The sequence below is a fragment of the Chlamydotis macqueenii genome, chromosome 7, assembly GCF_036417535.1.
Source record: "Chlamydotis macqueenii isolate bChlMac1 chromosome 7, bChlMac1.mat, whole genome shotgun sequence".
Classification (NCBI taxonomy): Eukaryota; Metazoa; Chordata; class Aves; order Otidiformes; family Otididae; genus Chlamydotis; species Chlamydotis macqueenii.
In genome coordinates this window covers 30,940,471-30,963,918 of record NC_141562.1, presented here as the reverse complement: position 1 = coordinate 30,963,918, position 23,448 = coordinate 30,940,471, and the positions used below count along the sequence as shown (strand labels likewise).

At 40.4% G+C, this 23,448-nt stretch overlaps 1 protein-coding gene across 3 annotated transcripts in view; it reads left to right on the top strand.

Annotated features, from left to right (window-relative positions):
• The first annotated feature begins 5,051 nt into the window (after positions 1-5,051).
• CCDC186 (coiled-coil domain containing 186) overlaps positions 5,052-23,448 on the top strand; it is a 33,812-nt gene continuing 15,415 nt past the window's right edge. Inside the window, exons 1-3 of one of the 3 annotated variants that reach the window (XM_086751887.1) lie at positions 5,092-5,170; positions 8,331-8,446; positions 20,752-21,445. In XM_086751887.1, coding sequence (XP_086608013.1) covers positions 20,766-21,445 — 680 coding nt within the window. In that variant the 5' untranslated portion in view covers positions 5,092-5,170; positions 8,331-8,446; positions 20,752-20,765. Of the gene's footprint in view, positions 5,208-8,330; positions 8,447-20,751; positions 21,446-23,448 lie in introns of all 3 variants that reach the window. The other 2 variants (XM_086751889.1, XM_086751890.1) reach the window with 2 other exon arrangements.

Sequence of the window (23,448 nt, the reverse complement as noted above, 5' to 3'; positions counted from 1 at the left end):
TTCCTTTTCCAGCCTGTTCTCTGCTTTCATTTGACCTTTCTCCTCGTTCATTTATATACAAGGTGTTTTCCCCTTTTCTTTTGTTTCCCAGTTTCATGTCTCTACCTGGAAAACAGACTTCATCCTTAATGCTGGTGAGTTATGCTACTACTTAGAGATACTCTCAGGTGTTCCTAGTGCTGTGCAATTAAACTTTCACCAGAAATAAATGAATCTGGTCTATTTTAGTGCCTACACTATTGTACTTGATAATAAAGTGTATAAAATCCATGACGGATTTTATTGTTACAAGTTTTATGGGGCAGGGAATAATTATCTCTGTTCATAGAGAAAAAAACTGACACACAGCTATTTTGCCTTCAAGTCATTTGAAGTCTGACTGTGATGGTATTTCTGTCGAAATCTTCTGTGTTTAAGTCTAGGATCCTGTCTGCCAAACTACTGTTTGCTGCTAAGCATTCTCAGAAGAAAATGGAACAACACATCAAAGGTTTGCGGAGGGTTTTTTTTAGGTAGTTTAGATACTACCTACCAAAGCCAGAGGAAAGACCCTTCCTGGCTCCAGTGGAGTTCCTGCCCTCAGCTGCAATCTGAGTAGAAGCTGACTGTATCGGAGGCTGCTCTGAAAGCAAGACGGGAAATCAGGTAGGGGTTAGGTGGGATTTCAGGAAATCTATCTGCCAAATTGCTCAGCATTGCATATCAGCGTAGGCACAGTTGCCCACACGAGGTTGCAGGGAGACAAGGCAATTATGATCCTACAGCCTCCGTTACCTCCCTGCTGCTTGTTCCTCTGTCCGCGAGATTAGCCCAATAATCCTCGTGCCTAAGAAGCACGAATACCAGTGAGGCATTAAGAAATACTTCTCTGTCATTCAAACCTCTCTCTCTCAAAAAAATAAAACAGACTATCTTTGTGACTTAAAATACCCACGTTTCTAGTACATTTAGCTGGCTAGCCATTTTGGTCCCCAAGGCCTGCTGAATCAAAACAATGCTGCCTGTCTGAACAGTCTTTTGAAATGACGCTAATTAACACTACAGACTGCGCTGGAAGTGTATTGACAGGATGCAATGAAAAGGAAAATCAAGTATCCCACTGGAGACAGAACTTTATCAGCATGTGAACTGGCACAAAGTTTTCTTGTGGTTAGAAGCTGCAAAGAATGATTGAGACAGGGCAAGTGTTGTTTTCATTGTTTTTGTTTTTTAAATGTCAGTCATTTGGAGCTTTCCATGCCTCAGGATACTGCAACAAGAAAGGGCAGGAAATGACAGCAGGAAAATTAATTATAAAAAGAAAAAATAACAGGTCTGGCTGTAGCCTTGGAAAAAGATAAATGCAAAGGAGTGTCAGAGGTAACTGAGAAGAGTGCTGTTAGCATGGAGGCTGATCAGGAACAACATCACAGGAGCTGCAGGAGGTTGATGTGGCTTACCTGCAATTTTTATCGAGAGCTTTGGGGTTGCCTACGTGTAGGTTCTGTAATGACTGTACTAATGTGTCATTAGCTCTAATTTGTAGGATCTAAGTGCCTAGTAACTAGCTGGGACACCACCGTGCTACATGCTGAGCAAAGGACAGTCCAAACAACATAATGAAAATAGGTTGTTCCAGGTATGACTTACTCAGCGCACTTGTATAATCACAGTCACACTTAGGATTTAACTATACCGTGCATAGATCAGACACAACAGTGGTTGCAAGGCCCTAACACCAGGACTGTGGCTTCAGCAGTGCTGCTGTCCCTGCCTGACACAGGGAGGGAAGATAGGCTCCTGGGGCTTCGTGGATGGTGCTCCCTGAAGACCCCTGGCAAACCATACTGGCCTAGAATAAAATAGTTGGACAATGAAAGCGATTCCTAATGAAGAAAATAATAACTCTTTATGTAATCTTGTCGTGATGTGAAATGCAGGAATCAAATCAGCCCGCAGTAATTACATTATAACAGACCAGCCTTCTGATGAAAGCAAGGGATGGGAGTCAGGCAGCCTGGACTCTGCTCCCAGCTCCTCCTCAGCAATGCCAGCCATGGCCTTCCAGCACCACTGGTCCCAGAGGAGTGTGGGGTGTTCAGCACATCTGCTGTTTCAGCTGCCTTGTTGTTCTCCCTTAAAGTGGAGATGCTAACACTTCTTAAGTGGAAGGAGAAAGCATAGGACTGTAAGGTCCAGTGGGCAAAGCTGTAAGAATGCTATGCATAATTAATAAACGTCACCTGGAAACTGAGCAATTACATGAATACTTATTTTACTTTTTCTTAGATAACAACACATGAGCCAAAAGCCAGAACTACAACCTTTTTAGAATACAAGCCAAATTCTGCTTCTGCCTCTGCAATGCAGAGCTTATGTCTGCACCAGAAGAGAAGGCTGTTGTGTATGACTGTCTGTATTTCAGAAGTTGTCTTCCTCAGCATTTGTACATGCCAAATGAGAGCTGTGTCTGGCTGAGAGTTATGCTAATTCAGTCATTCTTATTTAATATGAGTGCGGATGGTTTGGGGAAGGGGCTCTCTCAATGTGCTGTCGTTATTTCCTGAGTATCTGTGGCTGCCTCCTGGGGACAAAATACTGTTCAGATTAAAATTTGGCCTAAGCACAGGTACTATGAGAGGCAGAACTGTCTGAGCATCAGTGCTGTGACTAGAGCCCTGGGGAGTCCAGCTGAGTACAAAAAAATCCTTTTTGCCTGCCTTTAAGGAAGAGGCTAACCAGGCTCAATTTTCTTAACCAGGCTCAGTTTTCTTAACCTGATTTCAGTCCTACTAAAAAAAATGTCCAGAATAAAAGCTGAAAATCAGATGAAATTCTGCCAGGTCTGGTGAGACACAATAAGCCACACACGATTAATGTCAGTGGGACTGCGGACAAAGCGTACAGCAAAGCAGAAGCATAAATCTTGGAAGTACTGGGGCCGAAGTACACTGGTGTCTCTACAGTTGCCTTATAATAACTAGAAGAGAAGACCAAATAAGAAGCATTTGGGCACTGAAGTGACTGTGTTGCAGAGCAGCCAGGCTGTGTGAGCTTTGCTGCTCAGCTGCAGAACAGGAGTAGGAGTGGCAAAGAAGTATTTCTGAAAGCAAAACTTAGACTTGGGCTGCCTGGCAATTAGCAAGTGAGTGTTGCATGGCACTGCTTTCTGAAAATGGACATTTTTTGCTTATCTCTAGTCTGTACCTGTTTTTTAATGTATTTTTAGCAATATGGAATGCACAGCATATTATGAGCAAAGGAATGGCCAGATGTTTGCCTTCAAAATATTATTTGGAGGTTAAAGCTGAGACCATGAGTTCTCTCTGCAACCTACTCCAGATTATGCTTTGACCTAAATAATGTTTTTAAAGACATAAACCTTCATCTGACTCCTTCACTGCTTTAGAGGTGATGGTTAGGATATTAATGTTTAATTACCTGAAGCAGTATTATCTTTCCTAAAATAATGAAAATGTAAAGGTATATGGTTATGGCAGCTCTGAATGGTGTGCAGATTGATTTTCTCTAAGATCCCAGTGCTGTTTTTAGGATCTGTAAAAAGATTTCAAGGAGCATTTTCTAGGACCCTGAAATTTGCATCTATGATTTTGAAATTCCAATTACTTGTAAAGAATAAGGAGAAAAATAACTTCGTCTGAAATAACACTCCCAATTAATGTTTGTAAGTAAACTTATGCAGCACATTGTATTTTCAAAGTCATCCAAGATATGAACTGGAAAAAATAATTGCTGGGTTTTATGTAAAGTTTATAGGTATGTGTCTAGTTTTATATATATAAAAGTAAATTAGCCAAAATAAAGGAGCAATCTGATCTAACATCAGAGTTAGCACTGCCATGAGCAGGTGATTGGACTAAATTTGCTCCTGAGGTCCCTTCCAACCCAAATTATTCAATGATTTTAATGTGCTTTTCTATTGTTATGTTTGAGAAGTTCCTGCGGGTAAGCTGCCATTACCTACTTTAGCTGATCTGCTATAGCGAGTGCACCTATTTTTACTTAACAGCTTGTCTGCTAAGGTAGTTTTTTCAGTTTTTTTTTATTAAATAAATGCAGTATATAATGTGCCATTTATGTAGTGCTCTGGATTCCAAAAATCTTTGTGTTCCATGGAGAAATTGCTGCTCCCAGCACTGAAACATACTTCATATTTTTGATGCCCAGCAAATTTTTCACAATTTTTTTTTTTTATCCTGTCAGAATAAGGAATAAAGTACCGGCAGGCGTTAACTTGAAGCTGCTATTTATTACTATCACTGGATTTACTCTCACATGGCGTGTGGGTGCAGAGGCTTTTGCCTCTGTAGGGGTTGGTTCTGGAAAATGAGGTTTTCAAGTAAACGAGCTGTTTATTTAGGGAAGAAGAGACTCTATCAGTCATTGTGCACCAATCTTGGGAAGAGCGGAGGTATCTTTGTAAGTATCTCTCTAAAAAACGCTGGGGTGAAGAACTCCTCCTGTATGGCAGCTTCTCAGGGCTACGGTCTTGGGGGGCACTGTGCAATGCCGACACGAGACCCGGAAAGGTAGTATGTTTAAATGAGAAGAGACAAAAAAGCGCAACTCCTGATCGAAATAATATTTATACAGACGCTGTAAGTGATCTAAGGTGTGAGGTTCAGCAGCTTCAGCGCCTGCAGCCATCGGCACCTTCAGCTGCTGTCCCGGTTCCTTCCCCTCGCTCTGTCCGTGCGCTTCCGGCAGCCAGCGCGGGCGGGCCGTGCCCGCCGGGTGGGCAGCGTCCGGACGGCTCTCGGGTACGACCAGGGACGGAGATGGCCCGGCCCGGCTGGGCCACCGGCTCCGGTGCGTGACCGCCCTCACCGTGCACACGTGGGGGGATTTCCTCTGAAGAGCCAGCAAGGGTGAGACCTGCAGGAAAAAAAAATCGTGCTCGCCCGGGTAGCTGACGTGAACGCCCGTTTGGAGCGGCACGCCTATAACAGCCCGCCCCTCCCGGTCCGCGGGCGACGCAGCCCCGGCCGGGCTCTCCCCGGCCCCGCCCGTTGCGGGCGGGCCGCCCCGCTGTCCCCGCCCCCGGGCTGGAGGGCGGCCCGCCGCCGCCATCTTTGTTGATGTGTCAGCTGGCCGGGACAGTGGCGGCCGGCGGGGCTTATAGACGCCATGGGGGAGCTGTCGCCTTCCCCGGCGGCCTCGTAGCGAGCGGGTGAGGGGTCCGCGCCGGAGGGCGGGCAGGAAGGCGGGTGGGTGCTTTCTACCGGCGCCCTGCAGCCCCGCAGGTGCTGCCGGGTTCCCTGAGGGGGCGGCGCGGGGCCCCCCACGGCCGAGGGGCCCGGGGCGAGGCAGGACGGCTTGGCGCTCCCTGGCGGGCTCGGGGGGCGGCGGCGGTGCCAGCGACCCGGCTCGGCCGCCTCCCGCGGCGTGCCGGAGTCAGCGGGCGGTAAACCTCGGGGGACGTGGCCGCGGGGGCGGCGGGAGGCTGCCTTCCCCCGGGTGCCTTCCCCCCGGTGCCCTGGCGCCGCGGGGACCGGTGCGAGGGGATCCGCGGGTGCGGGTCGGGGCACTTGGCGGACGGCGGTCGCGCCGGGTCCGTGGGTGAGGCTCCGGTTCCGCAGGGAGGAGAGGGGCGAAGGGACAGGAGGGGGTAAAGTCCTGCCTTAGCAGCGCCTTCTGAGTCAGGAGCTCTCGAGAGGGTGGCTCCGGCTCCTGCGTTGGCTCGTAGTCTCTTTGTTTCTTGCCAGCTTTCTTCTCCGCATTATTAATTAGGTTGTCCTGTTTCGCTAGTTGTGTGTTGGTTTCACTATATGGTTAAATAATTAGATAACAAAACCCAGCAACTGTTACACCTGTGTGAAGGTTATTCTTTCGAGCCGGCTGCAGTGTTGCGGTACAGTACGTGTCCTTGTTTTCGCAGATGGTATTTGCAAAAGCTGCCTGCCCTTCTAGGTTTGAAAGCAGGAAGCTTTACTGCAACTTTAGCGAGATGATTATGATGTAGGCTTGCAGCTGTTGTCTCTTTTCCTGGAAAATATTCTGCGCAGGTGAGTCAGGTATGTGTGTATTTCCCGTGAGACTCTGTGCAGACCAGGAGAGGATCTCTTGCGGAACTGAAATCTCTGTGTAAGTTTAGAAATATGGTAGTCTGGCTTTATTGCTAATTTGCTTTATTTTCTTGTAAAACTGCTTTTCAGAAGCTAAAATGTTGCAAGCGGACTACACCAAAAGAAGCATATGTGACAGGTGTCCCAGTATGTTTTGTTGTATAAGGACATTGTTGAAACAGCATGAGCCACAGCTGCATTTTTATATTGATAAGGAAATGCCATAACTGGCTGCTATGAATGCTTATGTTGCCATTGACTTTAGGAGGACATTGCTAAGCTCTAGAAGTATGAGAAACTGAAAGTCTGAAGATGGGGGGGAAAAAAAAGTAAACTTGCTGTATTGCCTTTGAGTCCGCTTCTTTTTCTGAAATTCTTCAATCACCTGTGTTTGACTTGGCTTTAAAACAGTATTTTCTGTTGTTTTGTAAGACTTGATTTGGGGTTGTTGACAGATGTTTATTGGTATTGTGAGGTTCACTGTTTCAAAGTGTTGAGAAAACGAGTGAGGAACCAAATACAGAGAGTGGTTTCTTTGGTCCTAACTAGCACCTATGTTGCTTATCGTTACCCAAGGCTAATAGTGAATTTCCTGAAGCTGTTTTTTAAAGAACTATGGAAAAAAGCAGGAGAAATACATTAAATCAGTAGTCGGCAACTTTTGTTAACGTGTGGGCTCCAGTGGGCAATATCCTGTACTTAGTTCTAGGTTGGTTTGTTCTGAACTTATTCTCCTGTTGCCAAAAGCAATATTGGAAAGCCTTGTGAGTAATTCTTTTATTCAAGTCATAGACCAAGACTCTACTGCCTAAAATTGAGGGTGAAAAAAAAATCTCATCAGAAACAAATTGATGTCAGAAGAGAGGAGAAAATCACAACCCCAATTTCGAGAAGTACCTGGAATACTGATTTTTTGAAATGTAATAATATTGTATATAATACTACCTGTTATATTAATTAGCAGAAGTTAGTCTTCTGTAGAGCTTACAGTTGACTCATTCAAATCCTTAAGGGGTTGAAGTTTTTTCGCTTGTTTGTTTCCAGGGATACTGGAGAAACTGTAGGAAAATCAGATTTGAAAGCAGTAGAGCCTTACCATCCTCCTGAATTATGTTTTTCAGTATGCAGTGATCGTGCAGACAGTAATGCCACAGTTGAAATTTCATAACCCTGTTGCATGTTCTGGAGACAACATTTGAAAACAGCCATTGATAGCAAATATGCTGGGATCTTCAGTGCCGAATATGCTAAGACCTGTGTCTTACCGATAGCATGACACTACAGTTTTGTAAGAAGGTCTGACAGTGCTCTAACTTTTATAGTGTGAATGAATTGATTACAAGTGGAGAAGAAGACCTGTCATACAATGTATACTTTGTCCAGGTTGTGAACTTGCTCATAAACTTGATTTCTTCTCCTCCCTTAAAATACTCTTCTTTGCACAGGTGATGTTATCAGAGTCAGAACGTGAATGCAAACAAGGTAGTGGTAGTGACTAGGTGGCTGGTACTAGCCTTGTTGTAAGTGGAACTGAAGGCATGATGCCAAAAATCCTGAAAGGTTACAATAATGCTGTTGCTGGCATTGCATTGGTTGCTGAAGGAGAGGCTGGTTTGCTTAGGAGAGTAAGAGTTCTTCTGTCTGTGAAGACACTCTACTAACAGAAGATTACAAGTCTGTGTGCAAACCCTTAAGTATCCAAGTCTCATTTGAAGTTCACAATAAAAGGATGCCATTGCTACAGTATTGTTTTCCCCTGAGACATGAGCTTCCAACCTTGGGACTAGTATGACAAAAATAACACTCAAGGTGTACCTCATGACTTGTGTTGTGATGGGAACAAGTCCAGTCCCACTTGTTAAACCTTAACTGATGAACTCTGTTTTGGAGTTGTGCTATTACTTGACTCCATATGTGGAGTTAATGTGACCATAATATTAACCGCTTGCATGAGATTGGTGGAAAACCTAGTGATGCCTTGAAGGAATTAATACAATATTGCTCAACTTTCGAACTTGTGACTTAAACAAAGATAAAGTTTGAGTAAACCTTGTCTTCTAAAGTACTTGGCTCATGTGAAAAGAATTGATAGAAGTGCTGAGCTTTGCAGCTTGGCACTGCTGTGGAGCTATGCAATTTGTGTTTATATAAAGTCAGATTAAAAAAAGAGAGAAATAATTGAGATGAAGTATTAAACTGGTAAAAGCAAGGAAATCCTGAGAGTACCCACTGTGTATATGCACTGTTACACTTCCCTCCCTTCAGGCATGTGCATCAAAAGAAGTCTTTGTGTGAGCTGAATCAAGGGAGCTGTGTCAAGTTATGCCTGGGCTGGGGAGGACTCGGTGTCCCAGTACACGGCCAGCTTTACCACTTGTACTGTGAGTCACGGATGTCCTATCTTGTGTAGCAGTCCTCTAGCTTTTCTGCATAGATGGGATCATGTTATGTTGCATCTTCCTTCTCAGCAATACTAGGTGATATCTCAATAATATTTTCTCTCAATTAGAGCAGTATCTTGTATTCGGTCTTGGGCAAAAGCAAATTAATATTGGGACACCTAGTGTAGGTGGGACTCGAGTGTGTTTCTTTTGTTTCCTGTGTATGTGATCTGTACATACAGGAAGGCCAACAGTGTATGAGACCTCATGGCCACCTTCTGTCTGTTTTGCATGGAATACAGGCAGTGGTGATCAACTTCATCTCTTAAGCTGTTCTTTTTCTGACTTTTTCTCAGATGTTGTGACACTTTTCAGTCCAGTTTGTCTCCTTTTATTGTGTTTCATCACTTCCGAAATTGAGTGGCTTGCTGCTCTGATGTGGAGATGTAACCCAGTGCATTTCAAACAGTCCTTCTGGCTTCTTATTGATGCATCTCATGCTAGGTAATGTAAAATATCTGGCTTTATGGACCTTTCTATCCCAGTCCCTTTTTATTTACTTGAAAACTTCGATTTTTCCCTCTACACAGCTGGTATACAGTAGAGCTGCTTCTCGGGTCTTATGTAGAACAGGACTTCTTTAGCTGAATCCTCATTTGTTTATAAACTTCAGTTGAAAACAGAATTATCTCTAGGATTTGAGTTTCCATCTTTTGCAGTGTTATCTGGTGGTATAACGCTTAGTCTGGGAAAGTAATTTGTGATGGAGCTGTTAGGAAAGGTATTATGCAAAATACAAATAAGTTGGGTATTAATTGGAAACGACAGGAAAGCTTGTTTTGCTAGCCATTGTGATGAGTAGTAGACAGTAGTTGAGTGTATTTTGCTTTAGAAAAAGAAACAAAAATCCCTCACCCAACAAGCACAGTAGAAAGGTGTGTTCAGATTAGTTTAGGTTAAAGTATTATTGGGATTGCGCTACAGCTAAGTGCTAACACAAACTGTTAGATTTCTCTTCTATTTTACTTTTATTCTTATTGTCATGTAAGATTTTTAGCAGGAGTTCTGATGCAATGACAGGTTTGCACTGACTTGGAAAAAGCATTTTAGTTTGCTCAAATAACGATGATTGTCTAGTAAAGATATGAAAAGTTCTTGAAGAGATGCATCTTGGATTTTATGATGAACAACGCAACTGTAAGAAAACAATGATGTCTTCAAAATCAATTATTTTGTTAGAAGTCTTGTTGGAGTGTCATTGTACATATGATAGCATGTAAGCCATCCTACAGCTTTGTCCCTTACCCTAGTGTAGTAAGTTGGGAATTAAACGTGAGTTGAGAGGAAGTGGTGGTTCCTGTGATTCTAACAGTTGTCTGGTTGTTAATGTCTCTGTCTTAGGATGATCTGTTTAAAGATAATAGAAAAATTATTATTCTATTCATATAAGATTGTTTTGAATAGAATATTTTGTAGCGTGATATTTAAAGGAGAGGAATAGTCTTTTATGGAACAAACTCTTCAGACAAAGAAATTACAGTCTTCCTAATAAATGCTATGGCATTTGTGAAATTCTTTTGCATGTGACTTCTTTAAGCCTTACTTTGGTTGCTGGTTGCTTTATGCATGTTGGACTTGTCAGGAAAACTTTAGTTATTTTTCTCTTCAGTATTCTTCAGCCAACAAATCCTAATTAACTCTTTGAAGTAAAGTTCATCTCCAGCATTACACTGGGTTATATTGCATCTCATGTTAACACTCAGATTTGCAATTTAGGACTGGCTAAATCACTTGGACTCTTGTCTTTTTGTTGCCCAGGAACCTGCAAGAAGGAAGTAGTTCTGTAACTGAACTATTCAAGTGGTGCTGATGTGCAGTTTTTGCTTTTGCTGCAGGTTTTGTGAACAACATCAGAGCAAAAACCTTTTAACCGTTGAAACTTCAGTCATATGTCACTTCATTTCATAGATGCATGAGTTGAAATGTAAGGCAATATAAAAAAATCTCTTTACCAGAGCCTTTAGTGTATACTGCAGTGACTGGGGAAAGAGCCAGCGCATTATTGAAGTATAAATGGTCAATGTGGTTTTGTTAAAGTTACGTAGTTGTCATTGCTTCATGAGCTTTAGAAGCTGATTACATGGAGAGGTACTTCTGAGTCGGTATTCCGCTTGAGTATAATGAATGACTTGTAAAAATCAATCTGTGGATTGGAATTTGATGTTACATGTGCTTAACATGAGTGAATAGGAAGCAGAGTTGTTTAAATGGTGGAGTACGGATTGATTATGTATTTGCATGTAAGTTATAACGTTGTATTACTTGTTTTTAAAATCACAGTTACTGTTGAATCACAATTTCCAAGGACAGAGTGTGAACCTGCTATCTCAGAATAGATTTAGGACATTGCTGATCTTTCTTTATAAGAATTTTTGAAAATCATGTCAGAAAAAAGGCATGTTTTGAAACATACTCCTCAGTATTACTGAATTAAAAGTCAGTCCTCACGTGTACGCAAAGTGAATGTTAGATTCCATCCCAGCAAAAAGAGCTGAAGTTCCAGCTCATTTTCAACTTGTGTATTTGCTAAAGGAGAGCTTCTGCTGCTCGGTGCTTTTCAGGTTGAGATGTGGAACGGTGTAAAGACGCATGATGGAAGTTTCAGTTGCAGTTGGGTCCAGGAGAGCAGTGTGTGTCAGCAAGTGTGGCTGGGCGGGTTGCTGAGAGCTTTAATTGGCAGTTGGAGGGCTGGAGTAATGGGAAAGTGTATTACAGTGTGACTTGAGGTGTAAGTGTGACTCTTAAAAATAGCTGTAAAATGCATGCAGTTTCCTCTTGGAAATTTACATGACAGCATTTTAATTTACTATTGGATGACTCAGAAATAAAAATCAATGTTTTCTTTGTCAGCTGTAATTCCGTGAGGCTAGTGCTTTTAATTTTTTTAAAAACTCTCTCTTCTAAACTCTCCAATTCTAGATTTACTGGTTAGTTTGGATGTATTTAGTAGTCTTTTTGTGTGTGTGTATTTATTGTTTTTTAATTATAATTTTTATTGTTGGATCAACTTTGAAAAGGTTGGTTGCAGAATTAAGCTGATAGTATTTCTACCTTTAGAATTAACGTATATCAATGAACAGACCTGTAGCTGTTTGCAGAGCTATTAGAAAGCTAGAATAATGGAAATAGAGGAAACAGTTTCTGGTATCTGTTTAGACTAGCTACAGTTTCAGGTGCTTCAGTGCTGATTTTGCTGTCTGAAAAACTGCAGGTGAACAAACAGCACAGTCATCATGAAAGCGTGACGTTTCTAGTTGGTTTAACTGGGGTATAGAATTTTCTGTTCCTCTATGCACCTGGGTTATGCAGAGATAAAAACCATAACTTTCTAAATATGTAGGCAAGCTGTATGTCTGCTTTCCTAAATTCAGCTTTGCTAAAACTGGAGTGATTTGTAAGTGTCTACATCTGGCACCTCCAGTATCAAAATGAAGCTATTCTTTCCTCACTCGCTCCCATAACACTGGGATCTGATAGCAAAAAAAAAAATCCAAAAAACCCCACCTGTTTGAACCCATAGATCAAATGAGTGGTTTTTGGTTGAATTGGAGAGGATGTGGAGGAACAGATATCTTTGTAAAATAAGTTGGAATCTGGTACAAAGAACAGTAGCACAGCACCTGGGATAGACAGCAGGTCGAGTTACATAGCACTGCCCAAATCTTCTGGCCTAGTACTAGGCAAAAGAAGTAGTGATTTGCTTTCGCTGGGCCAGTTGAGGATGTTAAGAGTAAACCTCTTTTCTAGCTATCTTCCTAAGAGGGTGACCAACGGACATATATTATCCTTTCCCCCAGTAACTGGCAAGGCAAGCTGCACAATAAACCTGAATTGCATGGTAAAAAAAGATAAATGAAGTTTAATTTACTTTAGTTTACCAGGAGTTCAGAAACCAGAACCAATATGGAAGGTTAGTGAGTATTACAGGGCATTTGAAGAGACTACTGCTTAAGGGTGTTTGTTTAGATTTTTATGATGAATTTCCAGTGGAGCATATATTGAGAACATACCATCTTGAAAAGCAAAATAAAGAGTAACAGCAGCAATTTTGGGAGTTATTGATCTGGTGCAATTTGAGAAAGAAACAGGAAATAAAGATCTCAAATTACAATGTGAAGAGAATTGCTCTTACGCAAGGAGCTTGTTTTCTAGGTAGGTTTTCCTCTAAACATATGGACTTTAGAGGTATGCAGTGTTTCCTTAGTAAGTTTACAGCACAGACTGCAGTGGCAGTGCAACTATGAGTACTGAGGTGGCATCCATATAGGAGTCGTAGGGACTTCTGGGATCTCAAGCTGCTTGTGTTGATGTCACCAGATTTTTGTCACTTACCTGCTTGTCTGGCCTTGTCATGGTACTTAGGACACTGCTGACTGTTGCGGTCATCTGCCCATGAGCCATGGAGCGCTTCGTCACTGCTTTCCTTGTCCCCCACCCACTCTATGAAATGTGTCATATCTGTATTGCAGCTTTGGGTCATCTTGGGACTTTGGCCTGTTACTTAAAGGAAATTTGAGTGTTCTGCTGTGACAGATATGAAATGGAAGGGGAAAGAGGATGGCTTCATAAATTTACATTGTACTTCTATATAAAAATGAGCTTGTTTCATACCCAATAAAACGTGTCTGGATGCTTTTTACATATCTGGAGGTGAAGAGCATAAATGGTCTTAGCTGATGGTGTGAGAGCTGTGTTTTCACTGTTTTGTGAGTTGCATGTATACTTCTTTGGAGAGTAGATGATTCGCTCTTCGCGACTCTGGTAGAAGGCCTCTCTTAGGAGCACAGCTATGAGCAAAAAATATCTACCCAAATACGATGCAAAACTCTTTCTTGTTGAAAGCAGCTGACTGCTACTGCTCATTGTATTGTGTAATGCATGGCTGAATATGTCTGGTGTCTAGTGAACTGTATTTACTGTATTAACTTCTTGTTGTTACTCCCCTTTCAGAAGGTTTTGTGTCTCATAGTCACTTATCTCAGCACCATTCTCTTTCTTTCAAAAATCCACCGTGGTTTGAGCAAGTTTTTGTGTATGTACACACCTGTCAAGCATTAGTCCCTTCTTCCCTGTATTGCCCCTTTCTCTACAGTTTGCTTAAGCTTTGTAGCTTAAATGTATTTTTTTTTTCTCTTATAGCAATGATATATCTTGAGACCTCGACTGTCGGTCTGTTTGCTTACAGAACCACCCCAGGCACACGCTTCTGTCATTCTTTAATCAGTTTGTTGTGAAAGAGCCCCGTTGTGATTGTTACTAGGTGACAAGACACTTTCTTTTTTTCCTTTGTGGTAGTGAATTCTTCCTGGCAGCCACACTTCAGAAAATGCTTCCTATAGTTGTCATTTAATATGTTTCTTTAGATGTAATCTCATGTGTTTTGAAATTAGCTGAAACAAAGTCATTTCCTCCTTCTCGACTATCTACAATGTAAGTGTAGATAGCTTGGGTCAAAGCTATCTTTTTTTATGAAATTAAATGCTAGCATTAATAGTGCATCTGCTTAGGAAAGTCCTTTGTAGTCAGGGATTTAAAGGAATCACATTTGTGCTCCATAAGAAGATTGAAAAGACAGGCAGTTTGAAATGGCATAATATTGAATTAAAATACACCAGATTCTCAGTGCATGCCTATAATAACAGAGTAGCAGGCTATAGCGGGGAAAGACTGTGTTCCTAATTAGATCTGTGGACACAGTAGGAAGCATACAGGGAATTGCTTTCATCGTGAATTACCTTCTAGTGACTGGGAATTAGCAGTACTGGAATAGAGGGGAAGATTTTCAGCTGGTATAGTGGATAACCTGATGGACAGCCAAGGGATGAAAGTGTCAGCAGCTTCCTTAAAAAGTAAGAGTGTATGTACTTCTCGGCAGGGGAAAGAGGAGGATTGACTGTTAGAGAAACTGCTTTTTTCCATGCCAGTGAATGGATTCTGAAGTGAGAATTTACTGCCAAAGCATGTATGGAAAGGAATAACTTTGATACTCCCTTTTTTCCCCCTCCATCTGTCTTCCATCTTTATTGCATTTTCTTTCACTTTATAGCGAGTAACAGGCAGGAAGAGGGGGAAGAAAAGAAGAGAGAGGGAGGCAGAAAGGGTTTAAATTTTAACATCAAAATGGTACGTCTTAGCTGTCTGCTAATACAGGAAACTACAGAGTTCTTAAATTTTCAAACAAAGCGCTCTTTCAGTGGAGTTGAATAGAGGAGTTAGTGTGGTGGTTCAGTGTAGATACTGCTTGAAATATTTTTTTTATTTGTAATCTTCTTTCTAGAGTTATACCTGTAGAAGCTGTCCCTTGCTGGCTCCTGTTCTGGCGTCTGTGTGTTTGATGTCATGTTTAACAGTATACTTGGAAGAGTGATGCTAAAACAAGAATAATTAAATTTACTTTGTTACTGCATGTGAAAATTTATTCTCATAGCCTAATTTATCAGAATGTATAGTTGTATTAAAATCAGAATTTGAATTGGAGGACCTTTTAAAATTAGTGGTGTGTGTCTTCTAGCTGTTCATTGGCTTTTTATTTCTGCAGGTAATTGCTATGGTTTTAGTCCAGGAACTAAATGTCTGATCACATACTTTTTTATACAGTTATTTTATGCAGTTTAATAAATCTTGGATTAATAAACAGTCAAATTAGTGTTCAAACATGATATCAATGGCTCTTCTGGAAATTTTATTTTAATTTCACTGTAAAATTAAATTATAAACGAGTATGTAATTACCACAATTGTCATAGCAATAATGTAGTACCATTATTAGAGGTTTTTTTTTGTTCCAGAAATCCATCTAACATGATGTAGCATGGTACACACTCAGCTTGCAAGAGTGAGAGCAAATCTTACATAAGAAAAAGTTACTTGACTTGTCCACTTAGCAGATTGATTTAGTAGAACAAGTTAAGACCTTTGTCTGACTTACTGGTAGTTTGCAAAGCAGATCTGTACTGTTAAAATGGCTAAGTTTTTTACTTTTTGACATTATTTGACTTAATTTTTAAGTATTTTTAAACCTTGAGATAGATTAACTTGCAGGTAATAGAATGTGAATACCCAGATAAATTGCAGTAGCTTGTATATTTTATTCATCTGCAGGTTTTACCTTTTTATATGCAATGATTCTGCGAGATTTTTTTTGTTTGTTGCTTCATATCTAAGAATAGCCCTTGAGGCCAGGGCTGAACAAACACTTAGGATGACTGCTAGCAGAATTTTTTTTTTTTTTGGCATGTTACAGGACCGTGTATCAAAGTTTTCAATGTTCTCCCTAGGTGATCAGTACTTATGTTACTGCTTCATTAAAGAGCTTAAATGAATGATTGTCACGTTTGGTCTTATTTTTGTAAGTTGATTAGCAGTTAATAGAGGATGTTTCTACACAGAAAGTGAATGAAAAAAGATACTCTTTCCTGAGTCTTTGCTTTCCCTTACATACCTGTGAGACATTTCTGCCTTAAAAAGTTGGTATGCTGTCCACTCACTGTATCCACAGGCTCTCCACTCCCTGCTTTTGATTCCAGTCAGTTGTGCTATCAGCAATTTAGCAGAGAAGCACATCTCGGTTGCAGTGGTATGAGAAATTATTACAGCCCTTGCTGGTACTAGCCTTTAATGTATGTCCTGTGGCTGCAGTTAAGCTACTTCTCCAAGTAATAATGTAGTATTTAAAATGGACATAATATGTGCTGCTGCAGATTTAAACTTAATTTTTGTGCTTACTGTGAGATAATGAGGAAGAGTATGCATGCTCCTTGCTTCTTTGAAGAACACATCTGTGATGAGAAAAACTGTCTTTTTTTAAAAAAAAAATAGTTTTGCTTCTGAAGGGTGCAACTTGTCTATATTCTGATGTATATATGCAGAGAGGTGTTTTGTTTGCTTGTGCAAACTGGGCCTGTGGGCCCATTGTTGCTGTAAAGGAAGCCTGGCTGAGCTGTGCTTGTGTTCCTCATTCTCTGCTACTCACATCACCAGGTTTTGAATCAATGCGTTTCCACTTGCTATGCTTTCTGTTACTGCACTGGGGGGAAACAGAGAGGACTGTCTCCTCAGCTTTAGAATAGGGCTGGAATGCAGGGAAGGTGTGTTAGAATGTCAAAATAATCGTGAGGTGTAAAGCAGAGAAGGAGGAGAGCTGGTCAAACCAGTTGTGTGAGTACCAAGAGTCCTGTCGCAGTAACAGAAGTGTTATAAAGCCAGTGACAGAAAGCTTCCCACATGCCACACTAGATGTGTGGCAGTCTCACAAGACGGATTGTTATTCGAGGTATGTGGGCAGGCAAGCTTGGGCTGGGCTGATCTCAAAGTGGTACTTTGAGAAGTTCCTACCCTGTTTTAAGTTGATTTGGTAGCGATTACGTTCTCCTGTGGCACAGGCAGCAGAAGGGACATACGCTATGAGGGTGAAAAAAACATCAAATGGAGGGGACTGAGGAGCAAGACACTTCTGCCATACTGTTCAAATTATGGTCGACCCTGAGGGAAAGAGCAGAGCAAGTGGTTGAAGGTAGAAGCTTAGCAAAACAGCGCAAGAGGATCGGCCAGTGCTCACCTGGCACTTTGCTATCACTCAATTTACTGTATGCTGGCCTGCCGTGATTGGCTTGTCAGATGCATTAACAAGATATCATTACATAAAAAAGTTGATCTGCTTGAATCAGAATTTGCCTTTTATGATTGTTGTTGGTGCTTTTTGAAGACAACATAAGAGACAGTAAGCTATTTTCTGAGTGCGGTATTTTGTAAGAGTGATACCATAGCCTTATTGCTTTCCTGACTTTGAGAGAGGCACTTATAAGGATGGGTAGGATAATAGAAGATGGATATAAAACCTGGAAAGATGTGGAGCCGCTGTCAAGTGTGGGACTTGCTGTATTTGTGTGCTTGATGTGAAACAGTCAAATACTGGCATGTTTCATTTCAACTAGCTACTGCTATGCTGGCAGTGTTGATCATTTTAAGCTACTTTGACACAAAACCTTTTGCGTACAAAGCAAACTTTTCTTTAGTTTTCTGTTTCTGGCCTTATGGAGGAGGTACCTGCTGTATTCAGTTGCCTGAGGTAGGCACAACAAACTTTGGATATTCAAGGGACACTTGAATACCAAGATGAACTTGCATTGATAGTTGCTGCACATTATTTCTTTGTAGAGATATTTCTGATACGAAGATAAATTATGATCCGATGATGAAAGTATGAAGTTTTATTTCTGTTTAAAAGTTAGTACTTAGAACGTGAAAACTAGTACTAGCCAATGGCAGTAAGGAAAAAAAACCTGCTCTGGTTGTGAACAGATTCAGATAAATCTGGGCAGATAGAGCTAAAATCCAGTGTATTGGAATTGGAAAGGCTGTGAACCTTCTTAATGTGGTAAACTAGATTCTGGGTACCACTGAAAATTAGAGTAGGTCTGCAGGGAACACTGAATCATCATAATTTACTTTTCATGCTTTAACTGATTTGTATAGTCAGTATTCAAATTCCCCATGTATTTAATACAAAACCTTTGCTTTATTTATGATTGATACTAAGTGTGAGATATTATAGATGTGGAGTTAGTGGCATTTTATTGCTCTGCAACAAATTGAGTTATGCAAATAATTGTATTTTTGCTTGCACATAGATGAATCTTTCTCTCTAATACAAATTCACAGTATTATGTACAGAAGAAAGTAAAACAATGAGATGAAAGCTTAGTATCCTTCCCAATGTACTGTCTTGATGGGGCTGTACCTTTTTCCCTTGTTGCTTTCGTATGAAGATAAATACCATCCAGTTTGCTGACTGAACTGGGGATTTTTAGGTGTGGTAACAACATGAAAATTGGCAGATCTGATTTTACCACTTCTTTTCTTGTGAGAGTGGTGAACTGCAGCAGCTGGGCAGTGATGAGCGGCTTTAAAGCAGTAATACATCAAACAGCTGCACATTTTTTGGGTTTTATAACATTTTAGAAAGTACTTTAGAAAAGGCTTAAAATGAGCCAAAAAAAAAAATGCCTCTGATCATTCCAGAGAAAGTGTCAGCAAGAATTTAGACTAGAGTAACCACTGTACAAAAAAACCCCTATTCCTCAGCTCTGTACCTATACAGTCTCTTTCTACAGCTGGATGTGTAGATTGTAAGATACCTGTGGCAAGAGGGAACCAGAAGGTGGATTTATCTTCCCTCTTAAATGCATAATTTGCAAGTTATCTTCCAGTTATTGACTGTGTTAAATGCGCCAGTCACAAAACATTGGGGTTTTTTAACAGCTTTTTAATTAAGCGGGAACTAGTAAGTTCTGCTGCTATCAAACTGAATGCTTTTTCTTGCAGTTATATTCATTCTCTTTGCTTGACACTGAGACAGTCAGTGGGGGTGGTTTCTTTTGTTTGTTTTATTTTACAATAACAGTAGCACATTGTGAAATTTCAGTTCTAGCAGAAGTTATCAAAAAGTAGATAGGTACCAAAAGAGCAGTTGTTTTGGCTGCACGAAGCAAGTGAATGGATTTGTTGGCTCCAGTCTTGACCTAAACATAAATCCTTTGATGTGAAGGGGAATTGGAGATTTTACTAGTAACACAGGGCATCCGTTTGTAAAATGGGGACTCCTTGTAAAAGTTTCACATTCTATATAAACTCTCACGTTCATTCTCATTTGTAGCTTTCCTTACTATTTGCTTTCTGGTTTTTTTTTGCTTTGAAACCAAAAAGAAATGGTTTGCTTGTTACTTAAGTGTATAATTGTCATTTGATAATTTGTAATGGTTGTCTAGTTGTGACATATTTCCTTTCATACTTTCAGCCTTGTACTCTGTTTTCCTTATGCTTTCCTCTTGTTGATTGATTGGCAGTTGTAGCCCAACTGTTGGTTTTGGATACTAGCAGTAGGTTTTTCATTGTATGGTGTTGCCACATAGAAGCAGCTGGGCTGAGGCTGCTGCTTTTTTCCTTATCTGATTTTTATAGTTAATAATGAAAGGTGATAGTGGTAGCAATTAGCCACAGACCTGGTGGGGTTCACATATCCCTCTATTCTAACAATATAAGCTTCAGTGCTCAGTGTTGGTTAATAAGGCAGGACTCTGAGGAGTGAAGCTCAGCCGCGCAAAGGGTTTCCTTTCAGACTGAGTCAAAGTGCAGGGGCTGGAGCATGTAGCTGAATGACTCGCACTGTGTGACTGTAAGAGAAAGCTAAACAAATGAGCAAGCAAGTATGAAAACAAGCTTGGTGTTGCAAGATGGCAAGGTTACTGCTTCCTTTGAGATAATTGTTGGAATAGTGGAGTTGAATTCATAAACAAAAAATTTGCCTTGTTATTAAATAGTCTAATTTATCCAGTATCGGGATAGGATTGCATCTAAAAGTTATCACTGCTGTAATGAATATCTCCTAATGGAAATGATATGATAAGGGCTTCTTGTGCTTGCTAAAAATGCCAGCAGTCTTTACAGACACCTGGCCATCTGGCATTCCTGAAAAAGAAGATACAGCATTATAATTATACCAAGGCTCTTCCATAAGTGTTCTGGCTATTTGGATCTCAATATGGTGTCCCTCTAGAAGAACACTTTCCTCATAGCTTTTCAACTCCTCAAATGTTTGCTCTGCAAGCTACTTCTTGAGAGAGTAGATCTTCCGCAGGCCATCTGTGCTCTTCCAGCAAGGGATTTTAGCCGCTTGAAAGCGGATGGGGAAAAAAAGAGTCTCACCCCCAGCCTCTTCTTTTAGGTTGCTGGGAACAGATACATTTTGCTGTATGGGTGGTGCATGAGGGCTTGACAGTAAGGAAGTTGCATATTCTGGCTCAGTGAGGGAATTGCCCTGTGTTGTAAAAATGAGTAGGTCAAGGCAAATTACTGCTTTCAGACAGGAAGATGAAAGCTGTAAGGGTCTAGGTTATTTTTGTTGTTCTTTCACGTATGAACGTTTTTCAGAGGTGATGTCTTGGACTTTTTGTGGATTCAAATAATTATTAATTCTAAAAAGCTCTGCTTTTAAAAATTATCTTGGCATCTATGTCCCACTACTTGCTGTTTGCTGTCCTTGATTTCTCACATTTTAGAAAAACTTGTACTGGAGCATTTACTTAAAAGTTAGTCTGGAACATCAACAAACTCTGCATAACACTTATGTATCTAAATATTTTTGCCCTTTGAATGTTACTTTCCAGTAGCCTTTCTTTCCCCTCTCTCAATCTCTTTTAATTTTGATTTTGAATATAATATGTTGTCTAATGTGCATTCTACTTCTAGATTTCCAAAGGAAAATGATGGAGGGATATTTACCTGAAATGCAAAGCACACTGGAGCCAGTCAATCTGTCAGATGACGCCTCTTCGAGGTCCCTAGATAACAAGAAGTCTGATAGAACATCTGGAACGAAGGACTGCTCAAACATCGGTTATGCTGGAGATGATGCTGGTGTCTTGGAAAGGCAATCGAGGTTATTGCCCTTAGACAAGGATTCAGCAGTTACTGGCATAAGCAGCAATGGGGCCCTGCCAGAAGGGCAGGAGCAGCAGTGTGGAGGGGCAGACTGCTGTGCCAATACCTGTTCTGAAGGAAAGGTGGAAGGCTCCACAAAAACAGAACATATATCTAGTGAAGAATTTGAACAACAAGATCCAAAAACTAATCAGACAGAACAATCGTTAATGGAAATATTACAGGAGCTAAAGGAGGAGTCTGACTTTGTTAAGAAATCTAGCGATAAAATCTATTCGGAAAGCCCTTATGACACAGACTGCACGAAGAAGCTTATTTCCACAATACACCAGACTTCCTCACAGGAGGATTTGCTAAAGGAAATAGAGTCTGAACTCTTATCAACAGATTTTTCAAAGGAACGAAAATTCCCAAATGGTGTGCGGAAAGGTGAACACGCCTTGGCCATGTTTGAAAAATGTGTGCAAGATAAGTACCTGGAGCAAGAACAAACCATTACAAAGTAAGTATTTGAGTATGCCCATCACAAACAGAGGTGTGTACTGAACAATTCTGTTTGTATGTTGTGTGCAACTGCATACAGAATTTTGGTATGAAAAAAGTAGTCTCTTGTCCTTGTAAGGACAGTTAATGAGCTTTTTTGAATTATGTTCTTTAAGTGAGGAGTTATTTTTACTTGTGGTATATAATTATAAATAAAAATGTGTGCTTAGATCTCTGAATTCTTGTGGAACTTGGCAGGAACTGAATAGCGAACTGTTCAGTTGAATAGCCTGCCAATGTCTAGAATTATCTAAATACTGTAAAAGTAATGGCGATATAAAAATAGCTGAGGATTCATTCAGTCCATATATGTCTTTGGAGAAATGAACATTTGTAACTACAACTCTCACTATGTGCATTTCATTTATGAATTTGAAATTGCGTATTTCTTTTTCAGGTAGTAGTCGGTCCCCTATCATAATCCAGCAAAGTTGCTAGTCAATTGAGAGCTATTTTTTGAGTTGGAGATGTCATATATAGCTAAACTACTGTCTTGCCACATTTTATAGGAGGGCTTTTGAAATGCATAGCTTATAAACTTTGCTGTAATAAACTAGGCTTAATAGTTTTACCAGGCAGTACACTACATGAAGAATACTGTATTCATGAAAATCCAGTTCATTTATTGATTTCTTGGTTCCTCACTTAGTGTTTCATATTCTTTTACCACTTCAGAGAAGTTTTTGCCAATGAAATGTAGCCTCTAACTTCAACTTTATTCCCACTTGCAGTGCTGAAAATTAGTGTCCTACTCTTCACATAAGGCACTCCCATACCATGGTATGGGAGGACATCAAAGGGAGGGAAAACCAGGCAAAGGGAGAAGAGATGCCCGAAAAGCAGAGTAGGGAAAGTATTCTGTCGCACCTCACCAGTTAACCTCTGACAGAAATCATAAATGTAAGGGAGTTAATTGATGATAGGAAAGCTTGGGAATACATAGACATTCAGGAATTGTGATGGAGGAGAAGTGGCAATTTGAAGTGATGTGTGTGTAGATGGTTCTAAACTCCAGGAGATGGTAAGTTTTACTTGCTTACAGTAAACCCAAAGGCAGGTCAGTGTTTTCAGCCATGGACCAATTACTTTCTTAAGAGACCAATGTTTATATAAATACTTGTATATATTATGTATACACACAGAAAGCTTTTTCTGTAAACATATGTTCAGTCTCTCTTTTTTGCTGGCTGCTATCCCAGCTGCACCACTTTGACTCTTAGGGACTCACCTCAAGAGTATAAAACTGCTGTGGAACATTTTATGTTTGGTTCAAAGGGCATTGTAGGTTGGGTTGGTTTTGTCCCTTAGTTTATGATCAGCAGAATTTCTCGTAACGTTGCTCTGGAAAGTTGTCTTCTGTAATCACGTCTAAGATATCTGTGAGCAGCAATTGTGTGAACTAAGAATTTGTAATCCTGGAATATTCATTAATAGATTAAAAAGCAGTTCAGAAGTGCTAAACTCTTTCAGTGATGATTTTGAGTTCCTTGTAATGTAGAAACCTAGTTCATTTAGAGTTTCTTACCAGGTTATCAAATTCGAGGGCTACTCTGAGCAATCCATGAAATGAGTACAGTACCTGTGGTTTCAGACGTTTGACTGTTGGAGCTATCTGACTGGAAGTTTTCTCACCAGTACCTTAAAATAGTTAACATTTGCAGCTCTATAGTTGCATAGAGGTACCAAATATCTCACTTCATCATGGACAATAACAACTCCAAAATGCTGGAAAAAAGCAATTTGCTCAGAATGAAGGTGCTGCTTGTTGGTTTGTAGTTAAGTTTAACATACATAACCTACTTCTATTTTGTTTTTGTAGGGCTTTGATGGGTTTCACTAATGTTTCTGGCTGTAACTCCCAATAAAATTTGCAGATCAAAGAGAAAAAAAACATTTATCTCAAAAAAAAAAAACCAAAAAAAAAAACAAAAAAAAAACCAAAAAAAAAACCCAGAAAACCAG